The sequence below is a fragment of the Cyprinodon variegatus genome, unplaced genomic scaffold (genome assembly GCF_000732505.1).
Source record: "Cyprinodon variegatus isolate N-32 unplaced genomic scaffold, C_variegatus-1.0 Scaffold709, whole genome shotgun sequence".
In the NCBI taxonomy this organism is placed as follows: Eukaryota; Metazoa; Chordata; class Actinopteri; order Cyprinodontiformes; family Cyprinodontidae; genus Cyprinodon; species Cyprinodon variegatus.
In genome coordinates, this window is record NW_015151162.1 from 389,449 (window position 1) to 403,217 (window position 13,769).

General features: G+C 36.6%; 2 protein-coding genes across 2 annotated transcripts; both read left to right on the forward strand.

Annotated features, from left to right (window-relative positions):
- The first annotated feature begins 1,701 nt into the window (after window positions 1-1,701).
- On the forward strand, window positions 1,702-2,916 carry LOC107097599 (H-2 class II histocompatibility antigen, A-U alpha chain-like). Its single transcript, XM_015394802.1, has 4 exons — window positions 1,702-1,842; window positions 1,918-2,160; window positions 2,261-2,542; window positions 2,667-2,916. Exons 1-4 carry the CDS (start codon window positions 1,755-1,757, stop codon window positions 2,789-2,791), a joined length of 738 nt encoding a protein of 245 aa, XP_015250288.1. The 5' UTR covers window positions 1,702-1,754; the 3' UTR covers window positions 2,792-2,916.
- Window positions 2,917-9,324: 6,408 nt separating this feature from the next.
- On the forward strand, window positions 9,325-13,128 carry LOC107097591 (H-2 class II histocompatibility antigen, A-U alpha chain-like). The gene is made up of 5 exons (XM_015394792.1): window positions 9,325-9,403; window positions 10,811-10,831; window positions 10,906-11,148; window positions 11,249-11,530; window positions 11,638-13,128. The coding sequence occupies exons 1-5, from the start codon at window positions 9,352-9,354 to the stop codon at window positions 11,742-11,744; spliced, it is 705 nt and encodes a 234-aa protein (XP_015250278.1). The 5' UTR covers window positions 9,325-9,351; the 3' UTR covers window positions 11,745-13,128.
- The last annotated feature ends 641 nt before the right edge of the window (window positions 13,129-13,769 follow it).

The window sequence follows — 13,769 nt, forward strand, 5'->3', positions numbered from 1 at the left end:
TCTTATATCTGTTGTGGTATGCAGAAACATGTTAGGGGTGCACTTTTGTTAGAAACTACACTTGCATATACATCCACTCAGCTGTCATCCATACCACACTCCCTAGAAGCTTTTCTCATTCATTGCCTAAATTCTGAATAATCAACTTTTTTTTTTTTTTTTTTTTTTTTTTTTTTATTGTTTTGTAAAGGTAAACTTCCCCCATTTTCCATTAAAGCACGTGGCTGGGTTTTTCTAGCTCTGTCTCTAACCTTTATATCTCACCTTTTCCAAAACATTTTCTAAACAATATTTACCAGGTCAGAACATGATGTTTATATAATCATCTACACATTAACGATGTTGAACAATACTTAACATTTAATATTACTGAAGATTATAATGTCTGATTGATTACAGCAGTGCAAGAAACCCATTGATGTCATATATGTTCTATTCCTTGTTGAAAGCAAGTATTTTTAAAAAGGAACCTTATAATAAGCCTAACAAAACCCTATGAGCATTTTGTGCGATCACCAGAAACATCTCATGCCAAACAATACTTAAATTAGGTTGTATTTCTTATGACGTTATTATCAATTTAACTTGGATCAGCATCACTAATCAAGCATTCTGATAGTGTGAGTTAATTATTGCCTTAGTCAATGTGATAATTTAAAAGTTAGTGTTGTCATTTGCTAAGAATCATCATATCAGCTGAGAATAATATCAATATAGTTTAGTAGTTATATGAATTTCACTTGCCTAGATGAGAGATGTTAACTTAAATATATTTAACTAAGAGTTTACATGTTTCTATTAATAAGTTGTTTTTATTTGCCAATCACATCATGCCCCACATCGATTTGGGCATGTGTTTACAGCAAAATACAACAGAATCTACTTTATTTGCGAGGTATGCATACACCTATGAATAATTTGGCTCTGTACTGTTCATTGCTTAATGCAAAGACAGTTGCTCTGTAGCAACGGTTAGTTGCTGTTATTTCTCTCAGAAGTCATACCAGTAGATGACCGCACACTTCTTTCAGCCTGATTTTATGAGAGATTTCGATGTGTTTCATCATTTATTACAGCTGTTTTTTTCAAAGGTAATTAGGGTTGAGATTTTCTCTTTACAGTAATACCAGTATCGCCATGGTTTCTCAGTGGAAAAGTACAGACATTGATTAGTTAAAAATGTTTTGCATTTGTAATATTAACTGAGTGAGCTGTCTAGTTTGGTAAAACCTAGTAATTCTGGTTAATGCTAAAACCATGGGCAGATGCTGTGTCTAAGTTAAATAAAGTTATGCATCTAAGTCTGGCTTCATTTATTGAGTTTTATAGAAAACTCTTGTAAAGTTAGACTGAAGAAATGAAAGAAAATAGGGCTGAAGAAAAAAATTAAAACCTAAAACTAAACCTTGAGAGAAAAAAAAACCAGCTTAACTCAATGAACTGAATCGCAATCTAAATAAAAAGAGAACTGATTTAGAAAAAAATCAGAAACTGAATAGAATTTTTAACAATAACACATTTTGTTTGAAAAATAGAGTAGTATTGATGTTTGAATTGACCAAATTTCAAACAGCTTTACTCTGCAGTCTGTGAAAATCACTGGGGACATTTTAAAGTTGTTCAACAGGATTTTTATCAACCCAGCTTCCTCACTTGTCAACAGTTTTTAGTTTGCACTGAGGAAATCCCAGCACAACTGAGTCCGTCTGGTCTAATCACACTTTTACTGAATATCTAGAACAGAGACAATAAGAATGGCAGGACAGCAAATTCAGTGGAGATTGAAAAATCTGTACTTTGTATCTTTATTTTTTCTTCAATGCTGTTCCACCCATGCATCAGGTAAGTAACCGACACAGAGATGTTTGATTTATTTACCTCTTATTTGCACATTTCTACTGTTAAACTCTTTTTTAGGAGGTCACCAACTTTGTGTAACCTTTGGGTGTTTTGACTCAAGTGGCACCTTCCTCACTGTGACATTGGATGATGATGAGTTGGGTTATGCAGATTTTAAAAACAATATTGGGGTTTTGAACAGCAAACTAGCAACAGCTGTTGAATATGAATGGGCTTACAAATATGCAGAAGTGTGTCAAGTTCAATGTGAAAAAGATATATATCGATGGAAAGTAGACCCAGATGTAAGAAGGACTACAGGTAGGTGAAGCTCGTCCTTTCAGTTGTTACTATTCAGCCAAATATTACAGGATCATAATTAAAGCATGAAAGAAATAACTTGTCAGTTGATTATTTTTAGACCAACCAGAAATGATTGTTTACCCGAGAGATGAGCTCATTGAAGATGAAGAGAACACCCTTGTGTGTTTCATCAACAAATTTTACCCTCCTGCGCTCAACATCAGTTGGACCAAGAACAATAAAGAAGTGGCAGTGGAAAACCCCTTCTTCAAAATTGTATCCAACTCTGATGGGACATTTCATGTCTTCTCCTATCTGAACTTTGTTCCAAAGCAAGGAGACATCTACAGCTGCACTGTAAAACATGAGGCACTAGAGGAACCTGAGACCAGGACCTGGGGTGAGACATTAAAATCATTTTTTATATTCTTTGACTCAGTAAACATAATTGATCAAAACCTGAATTAACTTTACTTGTTTGTTTGCTACATGTCATGTTTTCTCTGCACTCTCATTCTCTTTAGATGTTGAAACGGAAGAGAGGAGTATAGGTCCAACTGTCTTCTGTATCTCTGGTTTGATTCTAGGGGTTCTTGGAATTGCTGGGGGAACTCTCCTTTTTGTGAAAGGACGCCCAAGATTTTGCTGATTAATCAATATTAGTGTTGCGCCGATGCCATTTTTTGGCCCCGATACCGATATCCGATACCTGGCTGTGCAGTATCGGCCGATACCGATACCATAATAATGTAAAATAATTGCCATCATGGCTTTGTCAAGCTGCTGCCTACCTTTGTGAAGCAGGAAAAAATCTAATACAAAGTGAATCCAGTAGAACTTTTTATTGCCTACCAGGAGTGGGTGACAATAGTTGAATAAACTTATGGCTCTCAAAATGGTATCGGTGCCCTATTTGTTGGTACTCACCGATACCGATACCACCATTTTAGGGCAGTATCGGGGCCCCGTCCGATTCTGGTATCGGTATCGGTGCAACACTAATCAATATATAATACATATATAAATAATTAAATAGAGATGTTTTCTACTTTAATTGTTTACATATCACAAACTTTCCTTTTTTGTCATGCTTTGCAAACCTTTAATTAATCTGGAATTCATCTTTTTATATTTTTCTGGAACATATTATGGTTGACTTCGTGTTCAAAGAATGATGTCAATTTTCTTTCATGGCTATAATAAACGACAAATGTTTATCAAGCCTTCAAATTTTCTTTTGTACTTTTGAAATGGAGTTCATAAAATAAAAAGAGCCTTTCAAGAAAATGTTGATAGGACTTAATCCTTATAGAGTAAACTGACAGTTCGCAGCCATGTTAATGTTTTAATTAAGTGCAAAAATGTGTTTGGAACATTTAAACTCCGAATTGAATCAGCATGAATACAAAACATCCAACTGTAAATAAACGTTTCTGTTTAGCCACCCAATAAGAATTTTGATTGATCGAAGCATCTTGAAGATTTTACATACATTTTACAAATGTATGCAATGTTTGCACTTTCTAATTTCTTTACTTCTTTATCATTGTGAGATTTACTACTGCTTTTTTTGACATACTAGTAAGGCTTTAGCTTTCACATATTTTGGGAGGATAGGATAAAGTTATGGTCAAATAAAGGACCTGACTGTCAATTACAAAGAAGGGACAACATAGAAGAAGCAAGAAGATTATTAGAGTAGAAGTGGCATAAAGGAACTCAGGTGTGAAACAAGAATTTTAACTTCAGACAGAGGAACATGTATCTCACCACTGGCGGTAAAACCAAAGGAAGTGGAGCATTGTTTGTTTCTCTCTATACATGTCATGAGAATAAAGGTATATTTCACCTAGGACTTTGAACAATAAGGGGCTTGCTCATTTTAGTGCTCACTGAACAGACAAGTTTTTGTAGTAATACCAGCCGATAGGAATGTATATCACTGCAATTTGCGCATTCAAAGTAGCAACATATTTCAAGAAAAGGGATAATAAGCACTATATGACTGATTTAAGAAACAATTTACCGTAAATTCTCTAATATAGGCCCGGGCCTTTATTTCACTCAAGTGCATCGCGGTCCAGGCCTTTATTGGATAGAGGCCAGAATTAGAGACAGGCCTCTATTGCTATTTGAGCAAAGCAGACTACCAGTGGAATGAATAAAAATGAGATTTTGTGTCTATTTGAACCTATAAAACACTAGGTTCATTTATTGAAAAAGTACAGTTACCATGTCTCGCTTGGTTTTAAGTAAAAAAAAAATATAAAAATCCTCCAATTCTGTTTAATTCTCCTCCTCAGTTTCCTCCTCCTCTTCATCTCTCCCTTTATTCTCCTCATCACTCGCGCTGCTCCTCCTGTTCTGCTGCGTGTCTGTTCTCTTCCTCGCGCAGACGGGCAGCAGCAGGGCTTGTCGTTCAGCTGCGCAGGGCTGTGGTACTTGTATGTTACTTACTACCACAAGTATAATGTTGAGGTTTGCCCAGAAAAAACGTTTATAGCCCCGGCCTGTATTAGAGACCGGCCATTATTTACCTCCTCTGACAGCGAGACCGGCCATTATTAGAGACCCGGCCGCTATTGGAATACAGGCCAATATTAGAGAATTTACGGTATGAAAGTAATCATGCAAGTAAAGAGTAGATTGCTACCTTATAAACATGCAGTAACCATATTGGTTTTGAAGTCTGTAGTTTATGAGGGAGATCTTACTCTGCAAATTGTTATTCTCATCTTAATATTCAGTGGATTTAAACCATTTTTAACTCAGAAATAAAAAATGCAGGACACCATTAAATAGCTTAAGCATTAAAACTGTTTGATTGGACCATCTGGTTTATTTGTTCAGCTCGTGTCTATTTTGCATATCCTTATAGTGCCATGCAGAAATCAAGTAGAGTTTAAAAATTTCCAAAACAGCCGATAAAAGTTCCATACTACAAGCATCTAGTCACAAGCTATGACCTTCGCAATTATTACACCAGTAACTGACTCTGGTGGCATAAAAAGTTCTTTCTATTAAGTTACCACACAGTGTTGGATTATTTTATTCCATTTTTGTTTTGCTTTTGTTCTAGCATATATTGTGCATTTAACAAAGAAAGACCATTGGCCCAGCGCAACAATAATGCACATGTAAGTTAGTAAACACGGAACAGCCATACACATATATTATCTCTTTTAGAGAAGCCAGAATGCAAAGTACAGGTTCTTCTCAAAATGTTAGCATATTGTGATAAAGTTCACGATTTTCCATAATGTAATGATAAAACTTGAACTTTCATATATTTTAGATTCATTGCACACTAACTGAAGTATTTCAGGTCTTTTATTGTCTTAATAATGACAATATAATACAATATAATAATGACATTGACATAATAATAATGATTTTGGCATACAGCTCATGAAAACCCAAAATTCCTATCTCACAAAATTAGCATATCATGAAAAGGTCTCTAAACGAGCTATGCACCTAATCATCCGAACCAACACATTAACTCTAAACACCTGCAAAAGATTCCTGAGCTCTTTAAAACTCCCAGCCTGGTTCATCACTCAAAACCCCAATCATGGGTAAGACTGCCGACCTGACTGCTGTCCAGAAGGCCATCATTGACACCCTCAAGCAAGAGGGTATGACACAGAAAGATATTTCTGAATGAATAGGCTGTTTCCAGAGTGCTGTATCAAGGCACCTCAGTGGGAAGTCTGGGAAGGAAAAAGTGTGGCAGAAAATGCTGCACAACGAGAAGAGGTGACCGGACCCTGAGGAAGATTGTGGTGAAGGGCCAATTCCAGACCTTAGGGGACCTGCGGAAGCAGTGGACTGAGTCTGGAGTAGAAACATCCAGAGCCACCGTGCCCAGGCGTGTGCAGGAAATGGGCTACAGGTGCCGCATTCCCCAGGTCAAGCCACTTTTGAACCAGAAAAACTGCGGCAGCACCTGACCTGGGCTGCAGAGAAGCAGCACTGGACTGTTGCTCAGTTTTGCATGTCATTTGGAAATCAAAGTGCAAGAGTCTGGAGGAAGACTGGAGAGGCAGAAATGCCAAAATGCCAAAAGTCCAGTGTCAAGTACCCACAGTCAGTGATGGACTGGGGTGTCATGTCAGCTGCTGGTGTTGGTCCACCGTGTTTTATCAAGGGCAGGGTCAATGCAGCTAGCTATCAGGAGATTTTGGAGCACTTCATGCTTCCATGTGCTGAAAAGCTTTATGGAGATGAAGATTTCATTTTTCAGCATGACCTGGCACCTGCTCACAGTGTCAAAACCACTGGTAAATGGTTTATTGACCATGGTATCACTGTGCTCAATTGGCCTGCCAACTCTCCTGACCTGAACCCCATAGAGAATCTGTGGGATATTTTGAAGAGAAAGTTGAGAGACGCAAGACCAAACACTCGGAATGAGTGTATCATGTATGCTATCGAAGCATCCTGGGCCTCCATAACACCTCAGCAGTGCCACAGGCTGATTGCATCCATGCCACGCCGCACTGAAGCAGTCGTTTCAGCAAAAGGATTCCTGACCAAGTATTGAGTGCATAACTGTACTGTATTTGAAGGTTGACTGTTTTTGTATTAAGAACACTTTTTTTTTTATTGGTCCGATGAAATAGACTAATTTTGTGAGATAGGAATTTTGGGTTTTCATGAGCTGTATGTGAAAATCATCCTCATTAAGACAACAAAAGACCTGAAATATTTCAGTTAGTGCGTTAGTGCGTCATTACATGCTACTCATTGCTACACACTGCTGCTGGAGTTTAACCAGCCCTTTGATCAGAATGATACCAGTTATTGCAATGCTATTGTAGAAGCCATTATGTACAAGCTCTATAAAAGAAGGGAAGTTACAGTGGGGGAAATAAGTCTTTGACCCCTTGCTGATTTTGCAGGTTGGCCCACTTACATAGAATGCAACGATCTATAATTTTAATCATATGTACATTCTAACAGTGAAAGACAGAAACCCAAATAAAATTCCAGAAAATCACATCATATGAATTTATTAAAATTGATAACCATCAGATGAGGAAAAACAAGTATTTACCAACCATTTCTTTTGTAACTGTGCACCATGCTGCCTTCAGTTGATTCATCAGTTCCCCCCTTGTGGTTTTGGGATGATTCCTCACCGTACGCATGATCAGGGACACCCCACGAAGCGAGATCTTGTGTGGAGGCCCAGGCCGAGGGAGGTTGGGGGTGGTGTGGTGCTTCTTTCATTTCCTGATAACTGCACTGAAAGTTGATCTTTTCTCTCCAAGTTGCTCTCCGATTCTCTTGTAGCCTATCCCAGCCTTGTGCAGATCAACAATCTTGTCCCTGATGTCCGTAGAAAGCTCTTTGGTCTTGCCCATGGTGGTGATATTGGATGCTGGTTGTTTGGGTGTTGACAGGTGTCTTTTATACAGGTAATGAGGTGAGGCAGGAGTATTTGATGTAGATAATTGGTTGAGATTGGGGCTGTGTCTTAAAGAAAAAGTAACTGGCTTGTAGGAGCCAGAATACTTGCTGTTTGGTAGGGGGTCAAATACTTGTTTTTCCTCATCTGATGGTTATCAATTTTTATAAATTCATATGATGTGAATTTCTGGAATTTTCTTTGGGATTCTGTCTCTCACTGTTAGAATGTACATATGATTGAAATTATAGATTGTTGCATTCTTTGTAAGTGGGCAAACCTGCAAAATCAGCAAGGGGTCAAATACTTATTTCCCCCACTGTATAAATCAGCCTTTAAACAGCAAGAACAGCGTCTGGACATTTCCTTTTCAAAATCTCACCCCGTCAAAGCGTGTCAACTATAAGATTCCGGTTTAAAAACACTCCAGTGGCTTTAAGCGTCGGCTTAGCCCTTACAGCTATGTTAATTTATACGTACTATATTCACTATTGTTAAAGTTCCTAGTTTGCTCAGATGTGTTCATCCGTTGATACGACGAGGACCATATATTCATCCTATGGTTGGGGAAGTTGGGGTCAAAGGGTATGGGATGGAAGGATGATAGATGACTTGCACTATGACTTTGATTAAAGTGAGGAAGAGTTGCGCAACCATCTAGATCCAGTGGCAAGACAGGTGAAGACGACTGGAGACGAGATGGATGCAGTGAATAGCCGTGACGTCCTACGTGTCCTGTCACGCCCTATGCGCTCCACGACACATTGCTGGCAATCGCCTTTCAGCCCGTTGATCACAAGAAGTAGTTCCTCCGCACTATCCACCGAATCCTGACTTCACACACTGGGTGGACAATCCCCTAACAGTTGGAGATCATGCGGTATGCTCGCAAGAAAGTCACACACTCACACCTAAGGAGAATTTAGAGGAATCAATTAACTTAGCAGTCATGTTTTTGGACTGTGGGAGGAAGCCGGAACACCCGGAGAGAACGTATGCATGCTCAGGGAGAAAATGGGGGGCAGTGCTACCCACTGCGCCACTGAGCAGCCCGCGTTTGCTCAGATAAACTGTTAACAGATGGCACATAACTATATTTATCTCTGCTGATTGCTGAAGTCTGCTGATTGCTGAAATATATAGTTTTTTTTTAAGATAAATACATACTTTTTTGTTTGTTTATAGTCATAATACTTGACTAGGCCTTTGCAGGTTTTAAAATAGGAAATAAGTCAAATATGGGAAAAACAGACAAAACTAACCAGACTACAAAACCTTAAACAAGGGCAATTTTACAACTTTTAAAACAAGCATATCTTTTACAAATTAATTACTCACTATGTGTAATAACATGGTCACGTGCAATGATTGTAATTCAGTGCTGAGCTGCAATGTAAATTCTAAATACTGTTGATTGTATATACTTATTTTTACTAACAATTTTCTCTTAAATATTTGCACCGCAAGGAAAGAATTTCCTGCAAGGTAGTGATAAAGTCTCTGATAGGTTTCTGAAATTCTGATTCTGATTCTGAAATGGACTGAAATCAAATCCAAAAGAATATAAAATGAATTTTAATTAAATGCTAGTTTTACATTACTTAAAAATATAAATATTATTTGCTGAAAAAAAGAAAATCTAATAAGGTAATTGTCTTAAATAATCAATATGGAAGCATTTATTCATTTTATTTTTATGCCGCAAAACTACACCCACTTCCTCTTTTTTGTGAAGCAAAAAAGCTCTGCACACCAGTAAAGATCTGCATCTTTTTGTCCCAAACTGCAAACAAAACATGAACGTCTATAGTTTTCTATTGACTCTCTTTTTATCTTTTGAAAGTCCAGGTAAGTTTAGCTTTTTCTTTTGTTTTTTCTGTTCTATCTTAATTTCATCTAAAATTATTGTTAGGACAGTAATTTAAAACACACTGATTTCTGTCAATTTTAAAGAGTTTTCTCAGATAAAGATTTTTTAACAGGTCAAAACATTTTGTTCTTTCAGTGTCCAAACTTTAAGAATGTTGAATACATGATTGTAGCTAGTTTTAAACAAAGTAAATACAGTGAAAGAGGAAGCTGGACTAGATTCATAAATCTTCAATCATGACTGGAACAAGGATCCTGTTGATCATCTTCAAAGAATAATGGAAAAGAAACATCTTTGTTATGGCAATATACCCTTTATCCAAACCATAAATAAGAGCTTTACTTTTGAACAATATAATATTGGGTTTTAGTTTAGATTGATGTAACATTATGGAATGAAGACTGTGAACTTATCTATTATAAAGATATTGAGTATTTTAAGATATAAAAAAGAATAATCTACTTTTGCTTTGATTTATGCGTAGATAATTTAGGATGTGTTTTGGATAACACTGACTATAATATAATAATATAATAATTAAAATAATACAAAAATGTTTAATTTTGGCCTTGGTCAAATAAAGACAAGGTCATCAATTATTGCTTACTACTTTAAATACGTTTTTTGTACTTACTTTTCACCTGTTTAAAAGTGCAAATCTCACTGTGATCTTACTTAAAGAGTAAATGTGGGGAAATAATTGAATAAAACAATTTATTGGATTGTAATTTTTACTTTTCTTTTAGCCAAAGAAATATTTTTGACTAAAATCTAAATAAATCTGAATTAAAGCAGCTCTAGTTGACACTAAAACTATGACTGAAATCTACAGACGTAAACTAAAATGGTAGAGAAGTATTTTACTAAAGTGTCACTAGAATCATTTTAATTTCTTGTCACAACACAAAATTGGCACTGCTTTATTAAAATTATAATAACATTAGCTTTTCTGAATGAGTTTAATGAAACACTCCTTTAAAAATGAAACTGAAGACACTGGAGAAAATAAGATAGAACAATGAAGCAGAGAGGTACAAATATTAAAAACAAATTATATTTGGGAAAGAAAGAAAAGCTACAGGGCAGCAATTAAACCTTTAGTACAGTAAGACTTTCAAACAGTGCTGTAAAACAAAAACTAAAGCCCATAGCAGAGGTCTGCAACCTGTGGCTCTTTAGACACTTGTAAAAAGGTCTTCATCTCTAACTAGCAAATTGACTAATTGCATTAAAGGTAGTTAGTAATAATTACAGCGATTTACTGTCATTAAATGGTATATATAATCGATATGTGTGTTGATTGAATATTTAGAACAAAGACAATAGGAATGGTAGGACGGACAATTCAGTGGATCTGTACTTAGTATCTTTATTTTTCCTTCAAGGCCATTTCACCTGTGCAGCAGGTATTCAACCTACATAGAGTTGATTGATTTATTTTCCTCTTATTGTTCATTTATACTGTTAAACTCTTTTTTAGGAGGTCACCAACTTTGTTTTACCTATGGATGCTTTGACTCGAGTGGCATCTTCCTCACTGTGACATTGAATGACGATGAAGTGTGTTATGCAGATTTTAAAAATAACATTTTGGTTTGGGACAGCAAACTAGCAACAGCTGTTGAATATGAATGGGCTTACAAATATGCAGAAGTGTGTCAAGTTCAATGTAAAAAAGATATATATCGATGGAAAGTAGACCCAGATGTTAGAAGGACTACAGGTAGGTGGAGCTCGTCCTTTCAGTTGTTACTGTTCAGCCAAATATTACAGGATCATAATTAAAGCATGTAAGAAATAACTTGTCAGTTGATTATTTTTAGACCGACCAGAAATTATTATTTACCTGAGAAATGAGCTGTGTGAAGATGAAGAGAACACCCTTGTGTGCTTCATCAACAAATTTTACCCTCCTGCGCTCAACATCAGTTGGACCAAGAATAATAAAGAAGTGGCAGTGGAAGACCCCTTCTTCAAAATTGTATCCAACTCTGATGGGACATTTCATGTCTTCTCCTATCTGAACTTTGTTCCAAAGCAAGGAGACATCTACAGCTGCACTGTAAAACATGAGGCACTAGAGGAACCTGAGACCAGGACATGGGGTGAGATATTAAGATTTTTTTTATATTATTTGGTTTGATAAAAACCTGAATTAACTTTACTTGTGTGCTACATGTCATGTTTAATCTTCTACTCTAATTCTCTTTAGATGTTGAAACAGAAGAGAGGAGTATGGGTCCAACTGTCTTCTGTATCTCTGGTTTGATTCTAGGGATTCTTGGAATTGCTGCGGGAATTTTCTTTTTTGTGAAATGAAAGATGTGTTGTGACGGTCAAGATTTTGCTGATTAATACATGAAATAATTAAATATATATTGTTTCCTTTTAAGATCATTTACATATCACAGACTTTCATTTTTGTCATTCCTGGGAAACCTTTAATTCGTTCAGGATTATTTTTATTATTTCATCGAAGTTGTTATGATTGACTTCATGTTCAAAGAGTTATGTTCATTTCCTTTCATGGCTATAATAGAATAAAACGTTCTCAAATATTTTTTTTTTTGTTTAAACTTTTTATATAGAGTTCAAAAGTGAAAAGAGAGCCGTTTTGTCACAGGTCAGAACAGGGGACCCAGTATTCAAGGCAAGACAGACAGTGGGATTACTCAAAAAGTGTTTCTTAGAACTGCAAATCTGCAGTGGCAGCTGCTAGGGCAACTAAGGCAGCAACCTCTGCCAGAGAGAAACACAGGTTAGTGACCACGATAATCTGACAGGGGAAGATTATGAACACGTGAGTCACTAGCCTGGTTTAACAGTGCATTCTGTGCCAAGAGAATGTGACAGATTCCAGCCAGTAGGCTGACAAGACATAGCGAACACAGCCAGAGAGTTCCAGATGTTGAAGCCTTGAAGGCTGCAGAACTGGCAGGAGGTCAGATCCAAATAGACAAAGGAAGGCAGGATAATCCACAGGGTGAAGTCAGAAGACAGATCCAGGTACAGTCCACAAGAGGAATTCAACAGGAGTCCGAAGACAGGCAGGCAAACAGATCAGAGCACTGACAGGCAGCCTCCAAGGTCCGAAGGCAAAAACGGGTCAGGATAAGGCAAATAGAACACTATTGGTAATGCTAGAAAACTCTCACACCAAAGGCATCAGCGTTAGGATCATGACACGTTTAAGGGAAAGTTGCCAAGACTTATTCCATATAGTAAAATTTACAGTTTTTTTAACAACTTACATCCAGGTTAACTTTTTATTTACGTGAAAATTTGTTAAGAATATTTCAACCAGGGGTGGATCTAGGATTCTAGGAGATCAAGGGCTTAGCCCTGAGGGTGAAGATGAGAGTAGAGACTTTCTGGTAAATCCCATTCTAATGTAAAATATGACAGATTACTAATTTAAAGAAATTTCTAGAATACTACATGCTGTCACACATAACAATTCCCCCTCCATAACATGGGAAGAAATTTATTTATCTGCAAGTCTTTAACTGTGTTTATTCCTTACTTCCTCAACAAGAAACCCTGTGTTGTGGTAGTTTTTGTTCCTTATTTACTAGAGTTATGAGGGGGGAACCACAAATTTTAGCTGACTGAAATAATCCGACCCCCTTCCATAATAAGGGATTAAATAAATGTACCTGCAAGTCCTTAACTGCGTTTATTCCTCTCTTCATCAACAACAAACTCTGTGGATTTGGTGATATTTGATCATTATTTGCCTGAGTTAAAAGAGGGAAATCAAATATTTTAGCCACCTGATATAATCTGTTTCCCCTATAACATGGGGGAAAAAAATAAACAAATCCTGTGAATTTTGAAAATGTCATTATTTTTCTATATTATGTTTGAAACATTTATTATTTTATATTTTGAAATCCAAGATAATAAAAAAATATGACTGTTGGTTTGATGATCTTTATGAAATGTATTTTAATTCTCAATTCAAAATGTCTGTCATCCGCCACGTCAGCCTCTCTGCCTTCAATGCGCTCTCGACACAAGAGAAACAAAATTTCATACAACACCAGGACAAAGAATATGTATCCCCAGAATTTGTACCCCCTTCTAGGGAGCATGCACAAAGTTCACTCTGCCTCAGTTCCAAACTACTAAACGTGAAACTTGAGATGTGTTATCTTTATGAAAGATGAGCGTTGTTATTTTATTCTTCACTTCAAAGTTTATAGCAGAATATATCCAGTGATCTTGATTTAAAAGAAAAAACAAACATGAAAGCATTTGTTTCAAATCAGGACGCTAAGAACCATGTAAACCAGTGGCGACTGGTGGACTTTACTCCAGGGGAGGCTATAAGTTCAAAATAGA